General features: G+C 34.1%; 1 protein-coding gene across 4 annotated transcripts in view; it reads left to right on the top strand.

Moving 5' to 3' along the window:
- Positions 1-21,254, top strand: part of NME7 (NME/NM23 family member 7) — a 237,183-nt gene that overhangs the window by 56,302 nt on the left and 159,627 nt on the right. For all 4 annotated transcript variants that reach the window (XM_057729094.1, XM_057729093.1, XM_057729092.1 and 1 more), the window contains 3 exons: positions 1,527-1,577; positions 2,882-3,089; positions 13,188-13,296. In XM_057729094.1, coding sequence (XP_057585077.1) covers positions 1,527-1,577; positions 2,882-3,089; positions 13,188-13,296 — 368 coding nt within the window. The remainder of the gene's footprint in view (positions 1-1,526; positions 1,578-2,881; positions 3,090-13,187; positions 13,297-21,254) is intronic.

Genomic DNA, 21,254 nt, shown 5'->3' with positions numbered 1-21,254 from the left:
ATCATACCTATTTTGATGTATTGCTGTGGGAATAGTAAAATTTAATGTTGGGGCATATAATAGGCTCTAGAAAAATGAGTTTTCTTCCACTTCCATTTTTTGGGATGAATTTTATTTTCTGTATTTGCATAGTATACTTTCATAATCTTTTCATGGCCAAAGAGAATATTTTAGTACACTTGGTTTGAATAAAAGTATATCTTGATATAGCTTATTATGTGAATTCATTTTGTAACGGGCCTATAAGGTCTTAAAGCATTGCATACTAAATTATCAAGCCTGAAATGTTAGAGGATACTTTAATTTGCTATTTTAAAAAGTTGATGTTGACATGTATTTGTCACATACTATGAATTCAGTTTAAAGCCTTTGAGAAAACTGCATGCGTTTGAAACACTGGTTTGATTAACTGAAAAGTCTAAATAACTTTTTTAATCAGTGTGAAAGTCTGTTATCCTTGCATTGTCTATATAGTTGTGAGAATATAAATTTAAATCCTGAATGCCTTTAGTAAATTCAGATTTCTGAATATCTCCATATTACCCCTTTTTTGGGGAGATGTAAGTTCAAGGATTAGTTTTTTTTAATTAATTAACTTATTGATTGCTTGGCTGCATTGGGTCTTCATTGCTGCACACAGGCTTTCTCTAGTTGAGGCGAGTGGGAGCTATTCTATGTTGTGGTATGCAGGCTTCTTATTGAGGTGGCTTCTCTTGTTGTGGAGCACGGGCTCTAGGCACGTGGGCTTCAGTAGTGCACGTGGGCTCAGTAGTTGCGGCTCACGGGCTCTAGAGCCCAGGCTCAGCAGTTGTGGCACACCACTTAGTTGCTTAGTTGCTCCACAGCCATGTGGGATCTTCCCGGTCGAGGGCTCGAACCCACGTCCCCTGCATTGACAGGCAGATTCTTAACCACTGGCCACCAGGGAAGCCCAAGGATTAGTGTTTTTTTTTTTTTTTTTAAGGATTAGTTTTTAATACATTAGAAACCAATAAGAATATATTGATATGTATAATTTGTCAGACAGTTTTTAAAAACACAAGTATATAGTCTTTCTTTTGGAGCGATCTATCTAAGGAAGAAAATTGTAACTATTAAATTAAAATTCTAGCCTAGCCTCTCAAATTTAAAGCCTGTAGAAGGAGATAACAAATTTTGAATTTGAAGATGGCTTTATATTTTTTGATATAACTTATTTGAACTTTAAAGAACAAATAATTTTTATTGCTCATATGTTAAACTTTGTTTTTAGAATGTTAAAGATACTAGTGAAAAGGATCATAGTGGATTTGAACATGAGTAGTAAACTAAATATTGCCTCTTTTGTTCATTTAAATTTTACATCTTAGCGTAGATATCCATACTAGCAAAAATTTGAAAAGGGGGGGGGGATTTGAGTAGGATATTTGGTGAAAAGTCCTTAATTCACATTCGGATCAAATAGAGAATTTCATTATTATATTAATGCAAGTTAAAATAATTTCCTTACATAATTCTTAACTATTGTCATTTTGATTATTTTATAGGAAAGAAGCAACAGATTTTCATATAGACCATCAGTCAAAGCCCTTTTTAAAGTAGGTACTGAATTTGGGGCTCGTGGTATGTAATGGAGGATATCATGGAAAACTAAAGAGTTATAATTTTACTACTCAAAAATTTGTTACATGAGAATAATTTGTCAAAAAGTCCTTAGCAACATCTTGTAACTGCAGAGAGCTTTTTTTCTAAAAATTGTCTTTTTTTTCTCCTTTTATTAGATGAAAATTCTCCTGTCATTAAATGAATATATTAAACTTTAATCAGAAGCAAATAGAATGATTTGTTTAAACTATAAGGAACATAGCTTTCTTTTTAGATTTCAGTAGTTTAAAAATAGAGTGATAATTACATTTTATGTTGAATATTTTTGTTGTGTTTTAAACTCTTTGACATTCTCAACATATATAAAACATTGTTCATAGAACCTTTATATGTTAACTAAGTTGTTTGATATACATTTTGTTCTTTGAAATACAGCAACAAGTATGTTAGAAACTGAATCTATGTTCTAAATATGTGGGTTGTATTTAAAGTTAAGTGCATATTGTGCACTTCGTGTAACTATTGACAAAGGGGGAATACTGACTTTTCTGATAAAGAAGGATTAGCCAAGTTACTGCAATAGAAATGGTATTTGGTGTCCTGTACAGTATAGTGTTCTATTAAAGAAAACTTTTACATAAGAAAATCATTATGTTATAGATTATTTTAAACCAAGCGTTATAAAAATATTCCCAAACTTTGTGTAGAATAGGCACCTACAATTCTCTTGGAAATTATTCTTTGTTATAGTCTTTGTATGTGTTTGTAGTATTACAGCTTCTAGTTTAATGTCTTATATGTCACTAGACCAGCTCAGTGCTTATTGACTGCAAACTCATTGTCATTCTTTGAATTCTAATAGATCTACACAAAAATAATTAAATTCTTACTACAAATTTATTACATCACTCATCACTTTCTCTGTTGAGATTTTATTTGACTACAGTGGTAAACCATGTGAAAATAAAACGATTCCTCTGTACCTTTCAGAGCAATGCAAAAAGCATAGATCAAAAATATGCATTTTTAAGTCAATGAGATAATTCACTGAAACACTGCTTTTTCTGCTAACAGTAATTGACAACATTAGTGATTTGTAGAGACTTGGGCCACTGTAAGACACTCAATTTATGAAAATTTTATCTTTCCCATGTAAAATTCACTATGTCCAATAGTTTTGAGATTGTATTCATGAGTATGTGTTGAAATACTCAAAGTGTAATATATCCTTGTTATTAAGAGAGATTCCTAGGCTGATAGAAAAATGAAGCAAGTCATTCTTTTACCTGTTTTACAGTGAGCTGATCCAGTTTATTACCAGTGGTCCTATAATTGCCATGGAGATTTTAAGAGATGATGCCATATGTGAATGGAAAAGGCTTCTTGGACCTGCAAACTCTGGACTGGCACGTACAGATGCTCCTGGAAGCATTAGAGCCCTCTTTGGAACAGATGGCATAAGAAATGCAGCTCATGGCCCTGATTCTTTTGCTTGTGCTGCCAGAGTAAGGTGTTTTTAAACTATTGTAATTCTGTTTTGGTTTTGCTAAATGTTTGATGCTAGAGTAAAGCATTTTGTCACTGCTGACTTAGGGCGGATTTATACAACTGGTTTAGCAGTAGAGAAAACCTTTGATCTTTTGCCTAGGATTAACAGTGTTTCAGTAATATGTCTCCTTTGAGAACTGGTAACCTGGTCATGGTCAGAATAAGTTTTCTCCAATTAAAATGTTTGTCCCATTTTGTTTCAAAGATTTAAATTGCTGAAGCTTTTAACAATTTATGAATTCTAAACAGTGAATCTAGACAACTCTTTGGGGGAAGTTTGTGCTGCAAAGGTGAGCAGAGAAATGAGGTGGTAGCTATGAGGAAAAGCAGGGTCAAAATTTTTTTTTGAAATGATTAGAATTACAGTTCTGAAAAACTGATGATTGGGGAAAAGAGGGAAACATTGTAGCAATGTCATTGACTGGGTAAGAGGGAATGGAAATTAGGGCCCAGATTGGCTGCACAGTGGTGCATGGGTAGTTGTCTTTAGCAGCAAATGGGAATGCAGAGTATGTGGGTACAGATGCTGATTCTTGTTGCCTCAGTTTTCTCAATAGGAAAGTAGGAAGCAAGGTCAAAAACAGCTAAACCGCTAAAAGTGAGGATGCGGGAGAAGGTATTCGTTGGTTATAAGAGAGGATGTGAAATAATCATGTGAAAGACTAGGCAAAGTAAGAGGTTAGAGAAATATGATATGATTGCTATAGTGAATGAATGGCTCGCCTGAAGTTCATGGTCATGAGTTATGAGTATGGATGTTCTCCAGCCATGTTGAGTTTCATGGGTGTAGGTGTAGAGTGGGTGAAGGGGTGCTTTAGCCATGGCTGTGGTTTTGTGAAGCAAGTATGATAGGAGGGTTGTGGATGTGCAAGAGCGATTATAGTCTCTGACCTCTGATCTTATTAGTAGACATTTACTATAAATGTAGTATTATTTTCAGTTGTTAAAAAATACCAGTCACATATTGTAAGATATTACAAAAATGATGGCATAAATAATTAAGGAAATAATTGGGGGCTGAACTGAAAGTCATTTATATGTTCTTCCTATTTCTCCCATGAGCATCTTGCTCCATCCCTTTCTCTGTTCCTTATTTTCACCAGTTCATTTAATATATTTGAGCACACATGTACCTGTCAGATTTTAGATAACTTAGGCTCTATATGTATTTATACATTAGATGATTCCACCAGGGAGTTCCATCAGGGCAGGCATTTTTTTCTGTTTTGTTTTATTAGAATTTTCCTGCTATATAATAAATACTCAGTAAATACTTATCAGGAGAATTCATTCATCCGAAAAATTGGTCATTAAGCTCCCTAGCTACTTCCCATTAGTAAAAAATATTTTTTCAGTCTTTTTTTTTTTTTAAGAAAAAACTTTGATATAATACAGATAAAATGGGAAAAGTGTCAGCATATCATTTCAGTATTTTTCTCGAGATGCTTTACCTTGCAGATATTCTTTGCCTCTTACCATACCAAGAATCTTGACTCTAAGTCCAGTTATACCATATCTTTATCAGATAGTGATATAGGTTGTACATTTATTTCAGTAATACTGTTGATGCTGAAAATAAGTGGATTTAGAAATGCAAGGGAAGTTTTGTACATTTACATGGTAAAGCTAGACTCATCTTATGTATATATACTTGTGTGTTTCGATGCATACACATACTTAATGCATGTGCTAAGCTTGGTAGAAAAATTCCTACCTGCAGATACAGTTTGCAGAATGACTCCACCCTCCCTTTTTTTTTTGTAGTGGAGAACCTTCTATAACTTTAGCTACCATAATCCTTCCTTCAAAGAAGTGTCTTAAACATATTTGCTTCTATTTTGTACACTTAAATTTTCTGAGCTCTTTCTGACTTTCATCTGAGAAATATCTTGTTATTCGTATGAACACTTTTTTAGGATATTATTTTAGCTGACCAGCTATCAAGGAGAAATACTGCAGCTGGAACATGTAGCATACATGAGAAAGCAAGGACCGCAGATATTGGCAAAAGATTGAAAAACACTATACAAGCAGTCCCAAATAACCTCTTTTTGACCTTGAGTTCCTACTCGTTACTGTATAATCTTTTTTTTTCCTTCTTACCCAGTTTCACCAAAGCCTAGACTATACTCACTCTGTTCAGTTGCCTTTGACTACATTGAGAGCGCTCACTACAATTTGGCTTCGTTTCATTCCACTGAAATCATTTTGGCTAAGATAACCAGTGTCCTCTTAATTATAAAATCCAAAGAAAATTTTTCACTTCTTATTTTACTGCAACATTTAACACATTTGAACATTCTCCTTTTTGAAATGTTCCACACTATTTTAATTCTGTGATATCTCACTATCCTTTTTTGCTTTATATTTAGCAAATCATGATCTATGTCTTATTAACTGGCTTTTTTTCCCTTCACCTATCGTTCGGTAGTATTGGTGTTGTACAGGCTTTGTTCCCTGGTGTACTACTTTTACTGCTCTCAGTCTCCTGGTCTGTAAAATGAGGTAATAGTTGTAAGTACATCATAGTGTTCTTCTAAGGATTAAGTGAAATTATTTAAGTGCTTAGCATAGTGCCTGGAATATGGTATTTAATAGATGTTATCTATTGATATTATCATTGTTTCATTTTCATGGTGCTTCCCAAATCTATGTAAGTTATACTGCATATGTATCAATATATAAAAATCATTAGTATTCTTGATATACTTGAAATAACCAATTAGAAAATACAATTTTAAAAGATTCCCATTATTTTTTTTAAACTTTTATTGGAGTATATTTGCTTTACAATGTTGTATTAGTTTCTACTGTACAGCAAAGTGAATCAGCTATACGTATACATATATCCCCTCTGTTTTGGATTTCCTTCCCATTTAGGTCACCACAGAGCACTGAGTAGAGTTCCCTGTGCTATACAGTAAAATCTCATTAGTTAGCAATTTTATACATAGTTAAAAGATTTCCATTTCAATGGTGAAAAACTATATGACACCTGAGATAAACCTAACAAAAGATGTGGGAGATCTTTTTTGGAGAAGGCTATACATTTTAGTTTAGGCAATAAGAAAGAAATAAATGAACATATATACATGTGCATGGATGGGAAGATTCAGTATCATAAAGAGGTCAATTTTTTCCAAGTTGATTTATAAGTTCAGTGCAATTCCAGTCAAAATCCTAGCAAAGTTTTTCATTGAAACTTAAAAAAGAAAAACTCCCGTGTGAAAGAACCAAAACAGCCAAGACAATTTGAAAGAGGAAGAAGATGTAGGAGTGACAAGGTGGGGACTTATTTATGCAATAGCAAGACTCTTAAAATAAAACTTTAGTAGGAAAAGCAGTATAACATTGGCATGGGAGTAGGCAGGACTGTCAGTGTAACAGCTCAGAATGTGCAAGAAATGACCCACATAATGAGAACTTGGTATAAGTCATTCAATATATTGTGCAAGATAATTTTATATGAAAAAAATCAACTTAATTCTATATCTAGAACTCTTCTTGGAGTTTCAGACTCATACTCAAACAATGTATTCCAAACTGAACTGATTATAACTTGTCAAACTAGTCCTTTTGAATTCTGTGTATCACTAGCAAAGAAACTTGAGAGCCAGTACTTATTCTTCTGCCTCCTTTATCCCCTCACATCCAGGGAATAAAACATTTTGTAGATTTTATCTTATAAACATTTTGAGTCCTCCTCTTTCTCTTCATTCCTACTGTTATTGTTCTAGTTCTGAGCTGGGTTGCTGCAACAGCTCTAGCTCATACTTTTCCCCTTCAAATACATCTTCTACACAGGCTTCAGAGTGAGCTACCTAAGAATTCTAATCTGTCCATGTCATGACTCTACTAAAAATATTCTGAAGTACTTCATTAACCCCCAGAATAAAGTCCAAACTTCTTAACACATTTTACAAAAACCATCTGAATCCTAGCCTCTTCTCCATCTTACATCCTGCCTCTCCCTCTGTATACTGTGGTGTTCTTGATCTATTGCCTTTACTAACCCTGCCCATCCGCCTTGGAATACTCTCTCTCCCTTTGCTCAAGTAGTTTTTATTTGTCCTTTAAAACTCTGCTCAGCGTTCTTTCCATATTATAGATACAGGTTCTTTATCCAGATATATGATTTGCAAATATTTTCTCAGTGTGTAGTTTGCATTTTCATTCTCTTTAACAGTGTCTTTGGATGAGCAGGAGTTTTAAAAATTTTGATGAAGTTCAATTTATCAACTTGTTCTTTTGTGTATTGTGCTTTTGGTGTCACATCAAATGAATTGTTACTTCCCCCAGGGTTACAAAGACATTCTCCTTTGTTTCCGTTTCGAGATTTTATAGTTTTAAGTTTTATATTTAGCTCTATGATCCACTGTGAGTTCATCTTTGTATATGATGTGAGGTGTGATCAAAATTAGATATCTAATTGTTCCACATCATTTGTTGAAAACATTATCCTTTCTGCACTTAATTGCCTTTGCACCTTTGTTAAATACAGCTGTATTTCTGAGTTCTTATGTTCTTTTGATCTATTTCTTTTATGCCAGCTTCACTCTTATTAAGAAAACAAGCATCCAATTAAAAAGTGGACAGAAGCTTTGAACATATATTTAAAGTGGTACAAACCCTTTGGAAAACAGTTTAGTAGTTTCCTAAAATGTCAAACATGTACCTACTCTACGTACCAGCATTCTACTCCTGAGTATTTTCCCAAGAGAAATGAAAGCAAATGCCAGTACAAAGACTTGCACACAGTTTTGTTTAAAACAGCTTTATTTGTGATATCCAAAAACTGGAAAAAACCTAAGTGTCCAACAGGTGAATGATTAAGCAAATCATAATATCAACACATGGAGTACTATTTGTAATAAAAAGGAATGAGTATTGATGTACAGTAGATGAATCTCAATACTTTTAATAAGTGAAAGAAGTTAGACAAAAGAGCACATACTATGATACTATGATTCTATATATGTAAAACTGGTGAAAATTAAATTAATTTGTAAGGATGGAAAGCAGATAAATGGTTACAGGAGCAACTGGTTAATGGTAAGGGAGGTAATGTTAATGGTTGATGGTAACAGAGGCAGGGAGAGGCAGAAGAAAGGTATTACCAAAAGAAGGGAGGGGTGGCAATATTTTCACAGGAGCAAACATATCAAAACTTACCAGTTATATCCTTTATATATGTGGAGTTTGAGGTATTTAATTATATCTCAAGAAAAACTTTAAAAAACAATAACAACTGCTTAACTGTTACCAATTTCTGTGTGAGGTGCCCTTGCTAGATGCTTGCCTCATGCCTACCACATACCTCTATTACTTACCATGTTTTAAAAAGTATTTGTTTTTATATTTATCCAAGTAGTAGACTGTGAGTTCCCTGAGGATGTCTAATGTATCTTTATACCGCCAGAATCTAGATCACAGGTGTTAAAAAAAAAAAAAAAAGTTTTGGAATTGAAAAAATGACAACAAACAACGTTTACTGACTGCTCACTGTGTCCCAGGCATAGTTCCTACCATGTTAGTATCTCATTTAGTTCTTACGGTATGCTGTGCATTTGCCTATATCATCCCAATTTACTGTTGTAGAAGCTGAGACTCAGAATTTAAGTAGTTTGACCACAGGAAGATTCCAGCTCAGAAACTTCTGGCTCCAAAGCCCCTGTGCTTAATCACTACTCTCTACTGCATATGCTAAAAGTAGTGGCTTATCTTGTTTTCAACATTATAGTCTTTTAGAATATGCAAGTAATGGAAATAGTTTTCAGAGAATTTGGAAACTAGAGAAAAGAAAATTTGTCATCAGAAATCCTGCCAGAAGTGTTTATAGTTACCTATTACATTATATTCCTTCCAAGTCATTTCCATTGATCATTTATATAATTTACATAGTAAACATCATTTTTACATCGTTTTAATTTTAATTTGTTTCTTTATTACTTAATATATCATAACATTTTACATGTTACCAGATTACTCTCTTAAGAGTAAATTTTAATGGCTGTGGAATATTCTCTTGCATGGATAAAACATTCAATTCAGCATTTCCTCACCTTTGGACATTTTGTTAGGTTCTAATTCTTTTCATATTTGTAAATAAGGTGCATTGATCATGTGAGTTCACATTTCATTAATGTTTTGGATTATTTTCTGAGAACAGATTTCATATTTGATATTAGGAGAATATATATAGTTCAGCATTTTTTAAAATGTCTTAATCTGGGTCCTTTACAAAAGTGATATTTAAAATTACTGTGTGAAATTTTTAGAGAAACTTTTAACTGGCAACCATTTAGTAATACCTTTATTACGATAATTAAAGATATGAATGTAAATTAGTCAAATGTTTTAGTGAGATTCTCATGGAGTCTTAGGGTAAAATTTATGAAACAGTGTAACTATGTACTTAAAAATTTGTTGTATAAAATACAGTACAAAAAACTATGTACTTAAAGCTTATGAAATTGAGTGTGAGTTTTATTTTGGGGAAAGTTACATATCTTTATCCTTCCTTGCTAGGTTATTTTGGGACAGGCTAAGAGTAATAGCAGGGAACCTTGGAAAGAGAAAAGCTTAATGCAAAATATTTAAAGCAGCTGAAATCACAAAGGAATATGATATTTTTTGTGTGACTTTACATTTGTTGTTTGAAGTTTCTAAATTAGTTGCCATATAACAATGACCTAGTAACAGTGCTCTTGCAAATATTAGCTTGGATTAATAGGTAGGACAGATGTGACAGCCTGCACAGGGAGAAAAAGAAAGCAAAGGCACAGAATTACTCACTTTCACTAAGGTACATTTAAGTGACAATCTTTATATTTTTTGCCTTAAATACATATTTATTCAGCATATATAAATGAGTACTTGAAAAACTTGCATTTTCATTTTTTAAAATTGAGCAAAAAAGAAAGTTAGAGATGTTGAGACAAAAATAGTTGGCCACATAATTGGTTAAATAGCATTGCTTTTTACATCTGAAAGAAGGTGATAGAAAAAGCTCAGGACTTTGGAATCAGTATGACCTAGATTTCAATCATGACTTTGCTACTTGCTAACTTGCGAGGGCTTGTTACTTAAGCTTTCTGAGTGTTCTCATTTATGCAACGTAGATAGATATAAAGTTTTATGTGTTAAATGTTTCTGAATTTCAATCATTCCAAAATATTTATTGAGAAGCTACTGTGAACAAAGCAAAGTCCTGACTCATATGGAGCTTACAGCTCTACTGGTGGGGGGATGTCAGATAATAAATAAATAGACCTATAACTCTGATGTCTATTGGTAAGTGCTCTGAAGAAAATAAAGCAGGGGAAGGGCATAGAAAATGACCAGAGTCCAGGAAGCATCGTGTGTGGAATAGAGGTGTTGAATGCTATTAAATATAGGATATTCGGAAAGTCCTTCCAATCTCTGGTTTGAGCAGAGATCAGAAGGAAGTGAGGGAGAAAACCATGCACATGTCTGGAGGAGGGAGTGTCCCAGCAAGAAAGGGAACAATACATGCAAAGATTCGAGGTGGGAACATATTTGCTATGCTCAAGGAACGGTGAGGAAGTGAGGCCAGTGAAGCTGGGGCAGAAATGTGTTTCATGGAAATAGCTGAAGATAAGGTCAGGTGTAGCCAGGGGCCAGGTCACATGAGGCCTTGTAGGACATCTAGGACTTAGAAATTCATCCTGAATGAGATAGGAGGTCATGGAAGGTTCTGTGCAGAGGACTGACATGATCTGTTTTTATAAGTTTCATTCAGACTGCTGTGTTAACAACAGACCAGGCAGGGTGGGGGGATGTGTATTGTGGGAAGAGTTGAAATGGGAGATCAGTTAGGAGGTTAGTGCAGTCATTAAAGGGAGAGTTGGTGGTGTCATGTGGTAAGGAAAGGGTGACAGATATGGAGGTAGGTGTTGAATTCTGGATATATTTTAAAGGATTTCCTAATAGATTGGACAGGTGGAAAGAAATCAAGAATCACTGTGTTCTTTGTTTTTGTTTTTTGTTATTTATTTTTGGTTTGTGCAATTGAACGATAAGGAAAAGGGTGGGCTTGAACAGATATATGGGAGACAGTGGAAATTCGAAGTCTGTTTTGGATGTTTTAAATATGAAATGTCTTTAAGTGGTAGATAGATATGGATGTGGAGTTTAGAGAGGAGGTTGGGCTGGAGGTTAAAATGCAGGAGCCATCAGAGTACACATAGCATTTAAAGCCATGGGACTTGAGGGCCTCAACAAGAGAGTGACAGTAGATAGCATAGTGACAATAGAAGGACTGGACCCCTCTCCAGTACTTAGGGGTCTGCCAAATGGGAGAAGATCATCAAAGGAGACTAGAAGGAGCAACCAGTGAGGTGTGAAGAAAACCAAGTGATGAAAGCATTCCAGGATGTAGGGATCAATTGTGTCAGATGCTGTTGGGTCAGATAAGGTGAGGTCTGAGAATTAACCAGGGTACTTGGCCACGTGGAGGTAGTTAGGGATTTTCATGCGCAGCCTTTGTGGAATGAAAGGGTAATTAGTTGTAAGTTTAAGAGGAAATGAAAGAGAAGTAGTAAAGACAGAGAATAAAGACATCTCTTTTGAGGAGTTTTGTTGCAAAGGAAGCAGAGAAAGGGGAACTGTAGAAGGGCCATGCCCTTTCCAGTTTGCAGCCCTCTACCATGCCTTCTTGTCACACCAGATTTACTTCATTCACTCATTGTTTACCTGCCTGGACCCTGTAGATATTTGAGTTTTGACCTGTACAGTACACGTTCTCTGAGAACATGTAATCAAAGCATCTGGTACAGGACTACAGGCGGTACTTGCTCTTGCTGATCAAGAAGAGTAATAAGCAATGGCAGCAAGATACTTGTCTAGGGAATGGAACATTTTAATTCTAAAGCATCATTCATACCAGAATCACTCAAGTATATACGCTACTATTTGAACAATTCCTCATCTTGCTGATGATTTTTTTTAATCTACACCAGTGTGGTACATTAATACATCTTATGATCTTTCAGTTTTTAGATTCAGTGAAAAGTGTGTTTTTACTTTGAGTTATTTATTTGTTTTAGATGCTAAAGGACCTATACGGTTATGCAAGTTAGTTCTTTTCTTCAAATTTATAATTCATGGAGGGCAATTACAAAAATAACCACAACTTTGGAGGAGTACAGAGTACTGATTGGGGGCATCAGAAAAGGCCTCCTGGAGGAGGTAATATTTAAAGCAACCCTTTACACATTGGTATAGTTCTTTGGGACAGAGGGCTTTATAGGGAATAGTAGAAATAATAGCAGTAAAAGTTTAGAGGCAGGAGAGCATATGTCTAAGTAATTTACTGATTAGTATGGCCATCTTTGTGGCTAGTTCAGATTGCTGGGTTGTTGTTTTAATGTGCAAAGCAAATAGCACAGCCTGACTCTGGTTATAAAATAAGGTTCATGTGACTTGACTTTAAACTCACACTGTATGTAGTTAATTAGTTTTAACTAACTGTAGCTCTGATTCTTGAATACTAACCTTTTTCTATAAAGATTTCTTAATTTTTAATTGAATTTTACATATTTTAATGACAAGTTTAAAATTGGACCTATGTCTCATAAACTGAAGCTTTGGGTAAAATAAGAACTTTATCTTGATTACTTCCAATATTCAAAATATATTAAGACATTCTCAGTTTTAATCCTGGGACAGAATGATACATTGTCATTGCTTTAATACTTCTTTATATGTTCTTTTAAGACCTAAAACAAGGTTCACTTAGTCAGTCTTTGTAAAAAGCATTTTTAGAAAATTTGAAGGAAAAAATTTATACTGTAAAACTTTAAAAGTAATTGCACAGTTCTTCCCCTCTCACATAAATATCTTAGGAGTTCGAGAACAGATTGTAATGGAGCAGGACCCTATGGGGACTTCCCAAGGCAGACTCTTCCCCCATATCCTCTGCTTAGTTCCTCTCTGAAGTAACTAGATAATAGTATCTGATGCACATTTCCTGAGTTGTTTTACAGATGTGTAACAAGATTACATGCGCCAAAGTCATTTCTCTCTGTCTTTAGGAAATGGAGTTATTTTTTCCTTCGAGCGGAGTTTGTGGGCCAGCCAACACTGCTAGATTTACCAACTGCACTACTTGTTGCATTGTTAAGCCCCATGCTGTCAGTGAAGGTAAGTGCTGTGTTGAATGCAGTACAGCCAATACATTTTGCTAATAGGAGTTTATATTTTTTTAATGTTTGTTTTCTTGATATATTTTATATGTAGAAATTAAAGTATAATTTTAATATTTCCATTCATTTTTTGAAGGCACATGAATAAAGGTGACATCAGATGAGGGCAGAATTTGTCTGAATCTGTTTATCTTTCCCTTTCTACCTGGGCATTTCTAAAAGTTGTTCCTTGGGTTGCTGCTTATGGCCATGCTCATCCTGTTACTGCTCTTGATTCCTTGACTTTTAATCTGCCTCCTCTCCTCCCAGCCATATAACTGTGAGTCACTTAAGTCATTTAAACAGCACTCCTAATTGAAAACAATGTCTTTAACCATATGTGCAGTATGCCCTTTCTGAGAAAGCTGAAGAAACTTCTTTTGGTTTTCAGTATCTGAAACAAAGTTCTTTGGGGGGGGGGTGTGTGTGTGTGTGTGTGTGTGCGTGTGCGCGCGCGCGCATGAAAGAGAGAGCACTTGCAAGTTTTTTCTTTATTTTTCTTCCTCTGTTTGTTTTAGTCTGCTCAATGTATTTTTGTCAGCCATCCCAGATCCTTTTGGAAATGAGATGGGGTACAATTTAAAAGATCATCCTTAAAAAACTAGAATATACTAAATAATAGATGAATGAACGAATTTTTAAAAATTTTATCTTCTAAGTATTATATGGGTTTAAATCATTTTTAGTCTTTAAAGATTAAAACTATATTTCATATGCTCGTATTTGATATATAACAGTAGAGGCATATTAAAGTAAAAGAAATTTTTGTTAAATCTAATCAGATGGCAGAATACTTTATTTAAACTTTGACATTTCAAGGCATTTTTTCCTTTTTTCTTTTTAAACCTCAATTTTTGGAATACTTTAAACCATTCTGAGATGTGTAATTAACCCAATTCAGCTTAAACTGTGACTACAATGAAATAGAGTTTGAAATCTCGTGTTGAATTTATTATTAGATTTACTTGACCGCCTTTCAATTGTTGGTTTATGTTTCTTTTTCTATAAATGATCCAATTTCCTGGTATATTTAATTTCACCTGTGATCTAGGAGAAGTGATTTTTTTAGAAAGGAGTTGTTAAGAGAGCAGCTGAAATGGAATAGGGTATGTTATCTTCTGTTGACTGTCCACTCCCCCAAAGAAGGCCTGGATGGCTTGTTGATTAAGCAAAGCCGAGTTTACTGCTTACTACAGTAAATAGATCATATCTGGATGAAGTCTTAGTGGACTTCACAGTGGAGAGATCGTGGGCAGATCTTGTAGAATTTCAGGTGTGATCTTGAGAGATTTAAGGTGGGTCTATCAATGCAGTGATATGATTGAAATGGGACAAAATTTATGAAATAATAGTTTAGAATTAATAGAAGCAATGAGGCAAGGATTTTAACCAAGTCTTAAAAGCATACAACTGTTTGATGAGTGTATTATTTGCCCAGTTGAGGGAATATTGTGAAAAGGGAACTGTTTGAATAGTCTATTGTTGAGATAAATGGACTTTTGGGAGATTCCTAAACAATGAAGTTATTTACTGATTTACAGCTTTATCTTTGTGGGTAATAATTTCTTGGCAGAAATGATGAAGTCATGTGGGTGTAGGCGGCCTTAGTTCTCAGTCCTTTAGTTAATCTATATGGATGTGGTGATTCACTTCTCACTTTAAGAGAGCTAGAAAAAAAGAGCTTCGTTTGTGGAGTAGATGGTGGAAAAAAATAATAGGATATACTTGGGGTATCGGCAGTCTTTTTACATACGTAAATTGAAATATATTTTGTCATTTGGAGACTCAGGTTTTAAAAGGGAAGAAAAATAAAGTGAATTTTCTTGTTCTTTTTTCTATTTTAAAAATTATGCAATGTGTTTGTTTTGATGTCCTTAGTATTATTTATATGTTCATAGTTTAATTCCATTGATGGAATGAATTCTTACTCTGAAATCAGGCTGTGTAGGTTTGTTTTCTGGCTCCGCTACTCACTAGCTGTGGGGGTACTGGATAATTACTTAACCTCTTTGTACCTTGATTCCTCATCTGTAAGATGAGAATAATAATATATCTTCTTCACAAGGTAATTGTGAGGTTTAAATGCACTTAATAGAATGGTTAGATGACTAAATGGTTAATTAAGTGATTAAATGTAGGGATTAATGTCCTAAGCAGTGCCCAGCAGTTAAAGTGCTATATAAGTGTTAGACTAATATTACTATTATGATTACTGTTCTGTTACTACTGCCACTACTACTAATATCACCATCTTTTAATTTTTAAATAAAGGTGAATGACTCCTTAGAAACAAAGCAACAGTTTAAAATACTAACAAAATCTGATATCCATCATCCACAGAAAGAAAGAAAATCCCTATTATTGTTTTTTTTAAATATTTTTTTGATGTGGACCATTTTTAGTCTTTATTGGATTTGTTACAATATTGCTTCTGTTGTTTATGTTTTATGTTTGTGTTTTGGTTTTTTGGCTGCAAGGCATGTGGAATCTTAGCTCCCCCACCAGGGATCAAATCTGTACCCCCTACATTGGAAGGTGAAGTCTTAACCACTGGACTGCCAAGGAAGTCCTGAGAAAATCCCTGTTATTGTTTGAGGAACAAAGTACTTTAATTATTTTTCTTAAAGTCTGGGTCTAACTTAAGCCCGTGAAGTATGATTATTGCTTCTATCTATCAGCAGCTATCAGCAGTTACCTACTGTGATCGTCCATTATGGTCGGCACTGGGCAGGAGGTGGTAGCCAAATCTGGAAGAGCTGCGTTTGCACTTGCAATGGCCAAAAAATTAGCCTTTTGAAGTATTAGAACCTGAAGTATTAGAACCCTGAAGTTTTGTTGGAGATTTTCCTTTTTTATAATAGAGGTATGCATTAAATGATTTTACTGCATTGTTCATAAATTGATTTTAATTTCCTCCTCAGTAATATGAGTGAGGATGGTTTAAAAAGTTTCCTCTCAGCCTATAAACTCAGCTACTCTATTATTCTGTGAAACTGTATAGAAAATTCTTATGAAAGAAAATTATATTCTGTATCTCAGTATTGCGTTTTGGCTGTAAAAATTCTATTTTCATGGAGGCTGTTTCCAAGCAATTTTAGATTTTTAAAAGATATATAGAGACAGTTTGGGGGGTTGTTTGTTTGCATTTAACTAATGAGGAAGCAAATTATTTATTAGAATATTGGCCGGTGTGTAAATGTAATGCCAGAATGGTCTCTGATACACTAACTGAAACAGGACTAGATCTTCAGCAAGATCATATTTACCAAGTTCCTCAGTTTTAAAAATTGAGCTGGTCTTACTTAGAGCCTCTTTCAGAGTTTTAATTTCCACTCTGAATGGTAGTTTTGTTGCTAGGTAGGCCAAGAGCCCTAGAAGACACATTCCACCTTGTGGAACCCCCCAGAATTTTGGCTGATTGAATTTGGTTAAGTTCCCAGCTTTTTTGTATTGGATTTCTTTCAAGTAATTCAGCTTCTGGGATACTGTGAAAGAGGCGTGAAATTTTTTGGTGTAGAGAGATTGGATTTACATATGATTTCACTTATATGTGGAATCTAAAAAACAAAACAAATGAACAAACAAAACAGAAACAGATTCATAGATTCAAAGAATAGACTAGTGGTTGCCAGAGGGGAAGGGAGTGTGTGTGTGTGGGGGGGGAATGGACAAAATAGTTGATGGGGATTAAAAGGTACCAACTTATAGCTATGAAATAAATGTTAGGAGGATGTAATGTACACATAGGGAATATAGTCAGTAATAGTGTAACAACTTTGTATGGTGACAGATGATAACTGGTCTTATTGTGATCATTTCATAGTGTTAAATCACTGTATACCTGAAACCATCTATAATATGGTATCGTATGTTAATTATAAATAAAGAGATTGGATTTAACATTGTAAATCTAACTCAATCTCAATAAAAATTCTTGGAGTGGGCCCGGTTTTGCTTAGATTGTCACAGTTTTGGAGTTTGGTGATTGTTTTTTTCTATCTGAAGGAGTAAAGGGTTAAAGGGAATTTATAACAGATGTACCAAGTGCATTGAACTACATATAAGACCCTGACTTTTTATGGAGCTTACCATCCACTTTTGAAACACAAAATTATAGGCAGTGAAAATATCTAATGAATTTGTAAGTTATGGAACTTTAAATGAAATCACTAATTTATTGACTTACAAAGAATCTCAAGAGTTCTGTTAGTTCTACAAAAGAATCCCAATCTTCAGGAAGGATTACATTCAAAAAGCACAGACAGCAAAACACTCTCATTTTCCATCGCATTCCAGATCTCGGAGTTACCACCATAAAAACAGTTGGTGAACGGCAACAGAAGAGTGCTACCTAGTATTTCATGTGTTATTAAACCTCTCATTATGTTAAATAAAAATTCTTCAAGGCTTACAGAAAATGTGAGCTGATATTGCTTTGGGCATGTGCAAGAAATAAAATCTCTCTAGCTTGGGTTAATGAAGATTTGGTTTCTGTTGAAGGGCCCGCACCACAAATGATGATGTGAGTAATATTCCATATGGACCATTTTTTGTTTACATTGTGGCAGAAGGGTACTTTTCAAAGGAAATAGGTAAAATGGAGCTAATTTAGAAATTTGACTTGGATGTTGTGTTTATAATAATAATAACTTTTACAAAGGTATTTATTTTCTTTAAAACACTTTACTTTCATGTAAAAAGTAATCATGAGTATGTAATTGCATAGGGCAAACTTAAGACTATTTGACACCTTACGTCTCCTTTGTGTTTTCTCTTAAAACCTGGGCCAATTCCTGATGGATATTAGTTCATATTACAAAATAATGACATTTCTAAAAGTAGAGTTTATTTAGAGATAAAGCATTCAAAAGATACATTCTTTCCTGAGCTCAAAAAAGGTTTTACTTTTACTGGGTGGAAAGATATAGATAAGTTAACATTAAATTGCATTCTGTACCATGTTCATTCACTTCAGAAATACCAAAACATTTTAAAAATAATGAATTTTGAATGGTTTGAGGCTACTCTAAAAATTAGGCGCAACACTCATAGTTCAAAAATTTCATATCAAACCGTATACATTTGAAGAGTGGTACATTTTGTATAAAAATCATATTTTATAACATTAATTCTACATACCTACTCTTCATCTACTGCTTAATTTTTCTTTTTAGAACTCTAGCTCAGGACTTTAAATTGTATAGAATAAGTCATTTATTTTTGAAAATGTTTAGTACCTTGTATTAAGAAACTCAAGACTGCATCCTCAAAAACAACTTTGCAGCATTGGGATTTATATTACACTGCCCTTCATTTTTCTTTTAAGCCAAATAGCTTTATTGATATTCATTGCTTTTGTAGTTGTTAAAACTGAGAATTTCTTTAAAAATGTGTTTATAACACATGAAAAGATGCTCAACATCACTAATCATTAGAGAAATGCAAATTAAAGCCACAGTGAAGTATCACCTCATACCGGTCAGAATGGCCATCATCAAAAAATCTAGAAACAGTAAATGCTGGAGAGTGTGTGGAGAAAAGGCAAGCCTCCTGCACTGTTGGTGGGAATGTGAATTGGTACAGCCACTATAGAGAACAGTATGGAAGTTCCTTAAAAAACTAAAAATAGAACTATTGTATGACCCAGCAATCCCACTCCTGGGCATATACCCTGAGAAAACCATAATTCAAAAAGATACATGTGCCACAATATTCATTGCAACACTATTTACAATGGCCAGGACATGGAAGCAACCTAGATGCCCATCAACCGATGAGTGGATAAAGAAGATGTGGCACATGTATACAATGGAATATTACTCAGCCATAAAATGGAATGAAATTGAGTTATTTGTAGTGTGGTGGATGGACCTAGAGTCTGTCATACAGAGTGAAGTAAGCCAGAAAGAGAAAAACAAATACCGTATGCTAACGCATATATATGGAATCTAAAAAAAAAAATGGTACTGATGAACATAGTGGTAGGGCAAGAATAAAGAAGCAGATGTAGAGAATGGACTTGAGGACACGGTGGGGGGAGGGGTTTGTGGGGAAGGGGAAGGTAGGACAAAGTGAGAGAGTAGCATTAACATATGTACACTACCAAATGTAAAATAGATGGCTAGTGGGAAGCTCCTGCATAACACAGAGGGATCAACTCCATGATTGGTGATGACCTAGAGGGGTGGGATAGGGAGGGTGGGAGGGAGACTCAAGAGGAAGGGGGTATGGGGATATATGTATAAATGCAGCTGATTCATTTTGTTGTACAGCAGAAACTGCCACAACAGTGTAAAGCAATTATACTCCAATAAATTGGAAAGAAATGTGTTTGTAGTTTATGTTTTTCAGAGGGTTTTGGTAGTATTTGTGATAAAATGGTTTTGCATGTGGTTATTATATGAGATATATTTGTAGAGCTCTACTTGTATATCTTGTTGAATTCTATTGAAATTAAAAGTTCTCAGCCCATAGTTAATATTTGTATCTAGAGTGCTTAAGAAAAAAATCTGTCTTATATTTTTAGCATATAGGAGCCAATGTTGCTTCTATTTGTTTTGAATACAAATTCCTTTTTGTTTTAATTTACATCCTGTGTGTAAGAAACAACTTTACAAAATAATTTATATGCTGGTAATATTTGGACAAGTACTGTAAATTCATGTATACTGTACTTTCTGAATAGATTTTCCCTAATCAGAGCAAAATTTATTTCAAAACTATAGCTCTTTGAAGTGTTCAAATGTAATAAAATTTAGTTGTAAAATTATGTGGCACTATTGAAAATTGTAAGGATAGTCTGAAGAAAGAGCAAAACAAATAGTAATTTTTTGTATTTTCTAAATAAGTGTTTGGGTTTACATACGCATATATGTAGTTATTCCAAATACTAACTAGGAATTGATTATAGTGTCTTTGTGTTTAATCTTTATATCTTAATAAAAAGTTAATAAGGCAGTGTTTCTGAATATGCTTAATCCTTCCATTTACCTCTGATTTGGTTTTCCATTGTAATCCCTAGGCTACTTAGGGTACTGTTTGTTTTAATGGAAAAACTGGAATGATAATAGTTTAAACTTTTTGATCAAAAAAAAAAAAGAAAAAGATGGGACTTGGAGAAATGACTACTGTTCTGGCCAAAGTAATGGCAGTTAAGAGATGAATAACAAATTTTTGAGAATTATAAATTTAGAATACTTCCTTAAAACTTTTACAATTAAATGGGAATAAGGCTTTTTAATATTTCTAAAGGTGTTTAATTTGACTAAAACAGTTCTTGTTTGTTTTATCCTATTTATATATTTCAAGAATCTCCTTTTCCTAGGTGTAATTTATTTCCAGTTGTTTCAGGTTACTCTGTCCCTTGCTCCTGCACGCCAGCACTTCTGTCTTCCTTTCAGATCCCCCCTTATTCTTTCTCTCCTCAGGGCCTTTTTACATGCTCTTCCTCTTGCCTGGGATGTGCATCTCCTCCTCCTTTCCCCACCCTCCAAAATGTCATTTTTCTCCGGGAAACCCCAAGTGACATGTTCTTTTGGCACGTTCTGTTTTTCCTTTATAGCATTTAGCACTTTGCTATTGTATATTGTATAATTAGTATGCATGCGTGTATGTATATACATAGCTACAATATATTATATATGTTAATTTTTGAGTGATTATTGTCTTTTTCCTCTACTAGATTACAAACTCTGATTACAGTAACACTGTCATACTTTAAAAAATATTTTGTACTCCTCATTGTAATTTTTCTTTTAGCCCATGTGTTATTTAGGAGTCTTTAGTGTCTGAACATTATCAGAGAATGTGGTCTGTATGATGGTTATTTCTTTGAAATTTGTTATCCTTTGTGATGTAACTCATGGCTCATTAAAAAAAAATTCAATGTGGGCTTGAAAAGAAGGTTATTTGTTGCAT

This window comes from Hippopotamus amphibius, chromosome 3 (genome assembly GCF_030028045.1).
Source record: "Hippopotamus amphibius kiboko isolate mHipAmp2 chromosome 3, mHipAmp2.hap2, whole genome shotgun sequence".
Lineage (NCBI taxonomy): Eukaryota > Metazoa > Chordata > Mammalia > Artiodactyla > Hippopotamidae > Hippopotamus > Hippopotamus amphibius.
The sequence above is the reverse complement of the archived record's forward strand: the minus strand, read 5'-3'. Positions and strand labels throughout refer to the sequence as shown.